The sequence below is a fragment of the Hyaena hyaena genome, unplaced genomic scaffold (assembly GCF_003009895.1).
Source record: "Hyaena hyaena isolate Hyena2069 unplaced genomic scaffold, ASM300989v1 scaffold_230, whole genome shotgun sequence".
Taxonomy (NCBI): Eukaryota; Metazoa; Chordata; class Mammalia; order Carnivora; family Hyaenidae; genus Hyaena; species Hyaena hyaena.
This window is the reverse complement of record NW_024080863.1, coordinates 525,699-533,506: the sequence shown is the minus strand read 5'-3', so window position 1 is coordinate 533,506 and position 7,808 is coordinate 525,699. Positions and strand designations below refer to the sequence as shown.

General features: G+C 54.8%; 1 protein-coding gene across 1 annotated transcript; it reads right to left on the bottom strand.

Annotated features, from left to right (window-relative positions):
• Window positions 1–3,252: 3,252 nt before the first annotated feature.
• On the bottom strand, window positions 3,253–7,000 carry NKX2-6 (NK2 homeobox 6). Its single transcript, XM_039243747.1, has 2 exons — window positions 6,724–7,000; window positions 3,253–3,863 (listed from the first exon to the last, which is right to left on the bottom strand). The coding sequence occupies exons 1-2, from the start codon at window positions 6,998–7,000 to the stop codon at window positions 3,253–3,255; spliced, it is 888 nt and encodes a 295-aa protein (XP_039099678.1).
• Window positions 7,001–7,808: the final 808 nt, after the last annotated feature.

Here is a 7,808-nt window from a genome sequence, read left to right as displayed (position 1 = left end):
GGTGAGACCCTTAGCCCTGGGACAGTCAGGAAAGGAACCTCTGCTATCTCTCTGAGAGCTTTTTTGTTTTGTTTAGAGGTCAATTACTTCCCATTTGGGAAGCTTGTGAACATTAAGAGGTGCCTGAAGTGACGGGGCTGAACGATGCAGATAAGAGCTGATTGCTTGCAGAGCGCCTCCCTGGTGAAAGCCGGCCTCGGCAAGGCTGGGGACCTTAAGATGCACACACAAAGGGACAGCTTTCAGTGCAGAGGAGAGATTACAGGACTGAAGATGGGCGGCTGGAGGCGGGCTTGATGAGCTGAGAGAGGGATGCCTTTTAAAGTGATCTTGACAGGCTGGGGCGGGGGGGGGGTGAGGGGGGGTGGGAGAAGACAGCTTTCCTTCCCTCTGCTTTCCTTTTGGAGAGCAATTGGTGGTGTCAGGAGAATCTCAAGCTTCCAAGACCTCCACCAAGGAGAAAACCTCAGGAATTGCCTATGCACAAGGTTTTGTTAGTTTAGTTGTTTGTTTGGTTAGACCAGCAAATACAGATGCTAGAAAAATCTCCAGAGCAGAACAGAAAATGTCATAAATCAATGGCACCTGTAGAGGATCTTGGGCATGTATCAGAGTAACACTCCATCCAGCCTCCCCCATTCCTTTAGCCAACTGAATGCAGTTTACAGATTCCCAGAGGCTGGCCTTGAACTGTATCTCAAACTACTGTAGAACATGAGCGTGGCTTTGGCGTGTGCCCACTTACTTTTCTCCACTCCTAAGTCCTCCACCTTTCCAGGAGCCTCTCCCAGTAAACAGTGTCATTCCCATACTAATCACTAAGCTTAATCACCTCCTGCAAGCACCCCGCTCCTCCCCCACCCCTTCTCTTTCTTTCCAGAGAGGGTGCGCTGTCTGTCCTCCTTGACAGCGGCACAGACCACCTTGTATTTTTAGATGCCTTTCTCCAGATAGTCTCTGGTATCCAATTAGATAATAAATTTCTTAAGGGCAGCAGCCAGATCTTATTTTTGTAGCCCTTCCAGAAATGTCTGGGCGATGACTGAGTTGCTGATGACTGAACCATGCCGCTTTTGCCTTCACTCACAGCCTTGACCAAGCCATCGCTCATCTTTCTGTCCTTTTTCCGTGTGGTTCAAAATGTCGAGGCAGCATGGGAAGCAAGCCTGTTCAGAACATCACGTGTCTGGGAACTGCCTCGGACCTGACTTTTCTATGCGGGAAGGGGGCACAGGGCGAAGAAACTAACGTTCACTAATCTACTCGGTGCCAAGTACTCTGCTAGATCCCTGCGATGGTGACCTACGATTCCGGGGCAAGGACCTTACCCAAAGACCCACAACAAAGGACTTTTAAAAATGAACGTATAGTACTTTAGAATCTGCTCTTGGAAAAATGTAATACGACTCACTTAGCAACTGAGGGCTGGACAGATAGTTACTCATGGAGGCTTTGAACTTAAAGTCAACCGTCATGAATCTAAGGCCAGTGTCCACATGTCCACAGGTCCTTCCCTCTTGTAAGCAATGTCCCCCAAAGTCAAAGAAGGATAACGTGTCTGACCATTTTCTCATGATGGAGATTTTAACTGTAATCTCTATTTTTTTTTTTAAATCTTAGCTTAATTTACCAAGGAATATTTATTGATTCCAAATGTAAAATATACAATCTGCCCTTTTTAATCTCAGGAGCACAGACCTGGGGAGTATTTCTAAATGTTTTTTGATTAACAGCAAAAACAGAGAAATAAAAGAGTAAAGGATGAAAATCAAAAGGAGGGAAAATGTAAGGAAATGTAGTAAGAAAAAATAAGAATACTCTCGTTTTTAGCTTGAGCACATAAGCTTCAGGAGATGTTAGTGATCAGTACTCCTGTATAGGTTACAAAGGACCAAAGAATTCTGTTTCCCTTGTTGGTGAAAACAACCAGGGCACATTCAGAAATGAGAAAACACAGGGCCAGTACATTTTGGGTAAACATTCATATTTATTAAATAAAAAAATTAATTTTTGGCATGTTAGTGATGGAGGGGTTAGAGAACCAGAGTTTTCATTGTCTAAAAATGTTATCCAAGGAGGGAAAAGCGGGACCGAATGTCCCTACTACTGCCTGCCAAAGATAAATGTACTTGAGCCCTTGTTCCCATTAACAGAACGAGTTTGTTTTCAGTCTTAAAATGTGCAGAACTTCAAACATATTTATGGAGGAGAATCATGATTTCCCCTAAAGTTCAGGCTTCCTACCCATTCTATGTGGATTTATGGCCTCCTGGAGGCCTCCTTTCTTGTTACCCGAAAAGGGTTATGTTTCGAAAGAAACCCTACAGAGCAATAGAGAAGAAACCAGGTAACCTATCTCCAGGGCTCCATGCATTTTGTCTCCCTAGGGAATCTTGTCTGTGCCAAGGAGTCAGAACTTCTGGGTTTCATTTTTTAATTTTAATTCGAAGTTGTTTGGAGGTAAGGAGAGGTGGGTGGATTCTAATGGCCTACACACACGCAAACACACACCGATATATTTAGTATACTCACTCAAGGTGCTGAGCTGGATACAGGGGATAAAATGCAGGGACCCTGCAAGGGGAGAGCCAGAATACCTTTCCCGAGAGCAACCACTTCCCCATCGGATTAACGCAGAGTCCTGTGAAAACCGCAGAGCAGCGGGGGGGGGGGGGGGGGGGGGGGGGGGGAGGGCATTTTAAAGTCCCTTGAGGGCTCACACAATAGTTCCTCACCAGGACCTCCAGGACCCTTCCCTTCCCCGCCTACCCCCGCTCTACACCCCGGGTCCCACACCTCACTTGACTCCTCTCTTCCATATCCCCTTGCCTTTAACGGAGGATTGAGGTCCTCTAGAGCACCCCACCCTCGGTCCATCCCCCACCCCCCTCCCCCCTGCCCAGGCGCCAGGCTGCTGCACACAAATTAAAGAGCCTATCCTCAAACCTTGGGTTTCAGACCGGACTAGTCACCTGCCTGAGTACTGCTCCGAACCTCCGAAATTGCCAGCCACCCCAGGCTTTCCTCCCTCCCAGTGCTGCTTCGTGGCCGGCCCAACGCTCTTTCTGTCTTTGGGGAGAAGAACGGTCCGGGGCTTTCGGCGGGATGGCTTGTTGGGGCCAATTCGCAGTCCCAGGGATTGCTCGGGGAGGAAGTGCCATCCGGTGGCCTCTTCGCTCCAGCAGCGCCGCCCCTCATCGCGGTCGGCGGAGAGGCTGGCACGGAGCACCGGGACACGCGAGCCACCGCGCCTCACCAGGCCCTGACACCCTGCAGCGTGGCGGGCAGATGGCTCTGCGGGCTGGCGCCGGGGCCACCCCCGCCGAAGCCCGCGCTGGCCAGGGGAGCGGGCGGCGCGGAACCCGGGGGCGCGCCCGCGTAGCCGCCGCCGTAGCCGGCGCTGTAAGGAGCGCCCGCATAGCCGCCGTAACAGGAATAGGGCGCCGCGGCGGCGCTGTAGGGGCCAGAGAAAGCCGGCGCCCCGGGGCCCAGGCAGGGCTTGCCATCCCGCACTAGCACGGGCACCGCCACCCGGCGCGGCGCCAGGGGGTGGCCCGCCAGCTCTAGGGACTTGTCTTGGCGCTGTCTCTTGCACTTGTAGCGCCGGTTCTGGAACCAGATCTTGACCTGCGTAGGCGTGAGCTGCAGCGCGCCGGCCAGGTGCTCGCGCTCGGGCGCCGACAGGTACTGCTGCTGCTTGAAGCGCCGCTCCAGCGCCACCACCTGCGCCTGCGAGAAGAGCACCCGTGGCTTCCGCCGCTGGCGCGCCTTAGGTTGCTCCGTGCCGTGGCCGGGGTCGCCGACGCCGAGCTCCGGGCCCCTGGTCCCGCCGCGGAGGGGCGAGGCTGCGCCGAGGCCCGGCTCTAAAAGCACAGGAAGGAACAGCGTCAGCGCCCAGCCTCGGGGTCCCCTGAGCAATTCTTTCATGGTTCTCAAGGGGCGCCCCTCTCCCCTGGCAGCCTTCGTTTCGCGTCCCCTTCTGTCCCCGCTGCTGACCCCTCATCCCCGTCCCAGGACGACCTCCCCCCTGCCCAGGCCCTGTCGCTATTGTACCTGCAGGCACATACGCAAATGTTGACACTCCAGGGTCTCCCGTGTACAGCCTTTCCCAAAAGGGAGTTGATCAAGAATCTAAGACAACGTCATTTTCTTCTTAGAAGGTCTGTGTGGGGGTGGTGGGGTAGGGGTGATTCCTGTGGTTCGATTCTAGTGTGGTGGAGTTTGGGGAAGCTTTAGCCTCGAGGACCAAGTGTGAGTGTGGGGGCCTGTTAGATGGAGGTGGCTTTGGCCTGCCCTGGGTGGAGAGGGGACGGAGAAAGAGAGACAGAGATGGGGATAGAACGGAAACGTGGTGACGTGCTTGCCAGGGGTTTCCTGTCTGCCTGGTGGTCCGGTGCTCATCCCAGGTTATTCAGATCCAAGCACAGGGGCGGGTACCCCGAGTGTCTCCCACTTTCACCCCACCTTTGCACACACCCTTGCCTTTTTGGTCATCAAGTCCTCCTCTGGCACAAGGGATCCATCCCATCTTTCCTGGATGTGATGCTCTGTGGTCCAAATTGGCGAAATAAAATAAAACCAAACGAAATATTTCGGTTTCCTGATTCTTGGTTTGGAAACTGGGGTTCTCTTGGAGGTATATATAAAGTTTAGATCCACATTTGGCTTTTTAAAAAGCAGCCTCTTTCTCCTTCGGGGTCTCCTTGGCAAGCAGGCGGCATTGGTTTTGCCCTGACTTCCTCTTCCCAGGTTTGGTGCTCTAGCTGATCACCTGTAGGCGGCTATGCCTGAAGCTCGCAGAGATACAGACTTTCCTCCCCTTCTTCCCACCTCTCTTCTATCTTGACTAAGCTCTGTTTTAACTCAGGGGTGGGTAGAGAGGAAATGCTGAGTTTTCATGGAAAATCACGACAGGAGAAAATTAGGAATGCGGAGTGGCTGCAAGTTTGGGGGGGGGGGAGCAAGGTAGAGCAGAACACGCCTGATTCAGGAACGTGTGGGTTGGAACCCGGCTCCAAATCCCCAACTCTGTTGACACAGTCTCCTGGAGGCAGATGATGGGGTTGTTTGATATCTGAAGTCTGTGGAAATAAAAACTTTCTTCAGCCTTCCTTCAGCCTGTGCTTAGAGAAACTGGGGACATCTTGCAAAGAGGAAAAATACTGACGGGTGTTTTAATCCTAGCAAATTGAAAAGTAACAGCTGACCTTAAGCAACTCTTTGGAACAAGCAGGATCCCATTTGAGAGTCGCTGACCACACAAGCCAAGGGGCTGCGTGCCTCCCTGGCGCATGCTAGCACCCCGTGCCCTTGGTGTGCAACCCCTCTTGCCCTGCAGCTCTGAAGAAGGTGGTCTGGGAATAGGCGAAGCACGCAGAGGCCACCACTAAGGTTCCATCACTGATGGGGCCCTGGGCTTAGTCCCTGGAGCTCCGCGGGGGTCACTCCTCGGAATGAGTCCACAGCAGCTTCTTAAGTGATGCTGCCCAGGGATCCCCAGCTGAGGAGAAACGCACCCTGAGTGCCTTCAGATGCTACGTGACAGCTGTGCTCTGAGGACTGTGACCTTTTCTCAACAAAGCCAGAGTGAACGCCGAGTTGACTGAGCCGATTCAAGGGAATTAGTATTTAGAGTCTGCTGCAGAAAACTCAGGCCTCTCTGAGAACACACAGCAAAGTTTACTGTTCTCCAGGCTCCTGGAGTGGGTGAATAACCAGGCCGCAGCAAACAGCTCTGAACTAGTCCCTTTACTTATTCATTTGAGCCTTGAATGGATGGGCCGTGGCCGGCCTGGCAAAGGGGGCCCCCAGACGCCCGCTCAGAGGCTGCAGAGGAGGTGCCCAGGCGCAGAGAGGAAGAGTGGCTTTTGCATCGCTCAGAATGTGGAGACTCTCCTGCGGAAGCTTCCTGGGTCTCAGGAGCCAATGCAGCACAACTCACTGCCTGCTCCTTCCAGTCCTGCCGCTAGACGCAGGTGCCGGGGCCTCGCTTCCCCAGCACTGAGGTGGCACTTTCGGAGACCAGGCACAGAGATCCCCGCATCGCCCCCGCAGTCGGCTCCCAGAGCTTCAAAACCTGGAGCTGCCCTTACTCTGCTCCCAGACGCGCAGGAGCGGCCGCCAGCGCCCACAGGGCCATTCAGGCCTAGGGGCTCAGACACAACCTGATCTGGTCGCCACCTCTCTTTGTCTAGAGGAGGAACCCGGGCGGAGGGATGACTGGGCCGGCCAGGCCACTTAGCAAGCCTGAGCTGAGGGCGAGTTTCCATTCCTAAAGCGCTCAGCTGCTTTGATGGCTACACTTCTGGCAGTCGCTTTAGGGTAGAGAGACGCGGAAATGGCAAGGAGGACCTCCTGTGTTGGAGCACAGCTAAGTTACCTTGAGGGTTTTGCTGTGAGAAAGGGAAGCTAGAGTTTCTGGGAAGTGTGGCGGTGACTGGGGGGCGATGAGCTTGTGGGAAGCAGAGGGTGGGCTGGGGGAATAATGAACTCCCTAAAATTCAGGACCTTGTTTTGTTAGCCACGCAGGAAGCACCCTGGAGGTGCGGTGGGAGAGGAGGCTGAGAGATCTGCCTTTTGGAATTCTCAAACGAGGGGAAATGGGGTGAAAACCTCAGAGCCAGAAAGACCAGGAGATGCGCCTTAGGCCCACACGCCAACTGGTCGTGACCATCATAGCCAGGATCCGCCCGTAGAAGCCAAGACCTGAGCGCGCGTACTTACGTGGCTCCTCCACCCGTTCTGAGTCCATCTCTGCGACCGTCTCAGGGGGACCACCAGGAGACCCTGACTCGTTCTGCCTTCTGTTTCCCCCGCGGACACTGCAGGTGCTGTGAACCTCTGACTTTTGCGGTTCTGGGACCAGTCGCTGGCACTGAAAACGTTCAGGGCTCCCCCGTGCCTCCCGGAGTCTCAAGAAGTGGGGATCTATCTGCTCTGGCTCCAGCCTCAGGATGTCATTGACCGAGAAGGGGGTGGAGGTGACAAGGTTCAGCGGCATCCCGAAGGCGCAGGAGGCGGGGCTGGGGTGTCCCTGGTCACCCTCTGGGTGTCGCCCTGAGCTTCCCGTGTGGTTGTTGCAAGCACAGCGGGCAGACGCCCAGGGTCCTGTACTGCGCCTTCCTCTGGGCCATCCCTGCCAGTCGGGTGACCGAGACCCAGTGACGAGATGGCTGACCCTCATTGGTTCCGGCAGAAACCACGTGCTAATTCATATCGTTCTCCCTCGGAGCTTTCTTCCCTGGCCCTTCGAATTCCTCCTCAACCCCCAAGCCACCTTCCAGAAAGGTTTGGTTTGTGTCAACGGTTCTCAAAAGCCAGGAAATAGGAGAGTGCTGCGCGCAGCTCGGATCTGGGCGATAGGGTAATGGAGGGAGCCGCAGAGGTCAGCCCGGTCCACTGGGGGCTCCCCTGGAGGACGGGAGAGTATGGGGGGTGGAACCCTTCTCTGCAACCCGAGCCTGTCCTTCCGGCCCGGCCTTTGCTCAACTCTCCACTCACCCGGCCGAGAAAAACTCAAGTGGAGACAGCTGGGCACGCGCGGGATCGGAGGAACGTGCTGGAGTCTTAGTGGGAGCAGGGTGAGGCCCCGCGGAGGGGAGTTCGGTTCTGGGAGCAGAGGCCGGGCGCGGGAGGAGTGACTCTTGACCTGCCTATGCCTAGCCTCAGCCAGAAACTTCTCGCTTTACGCTGAGACTGGGTCTGGGGAACCCAAATGGCCACTTCCTAGGACGAGCATCTTAGCTAAGGCCACAAAGACTGGGTGAGGGGGCTATATTGGGGGAGCCCCCTGGCCTCTTCGCAGGCTC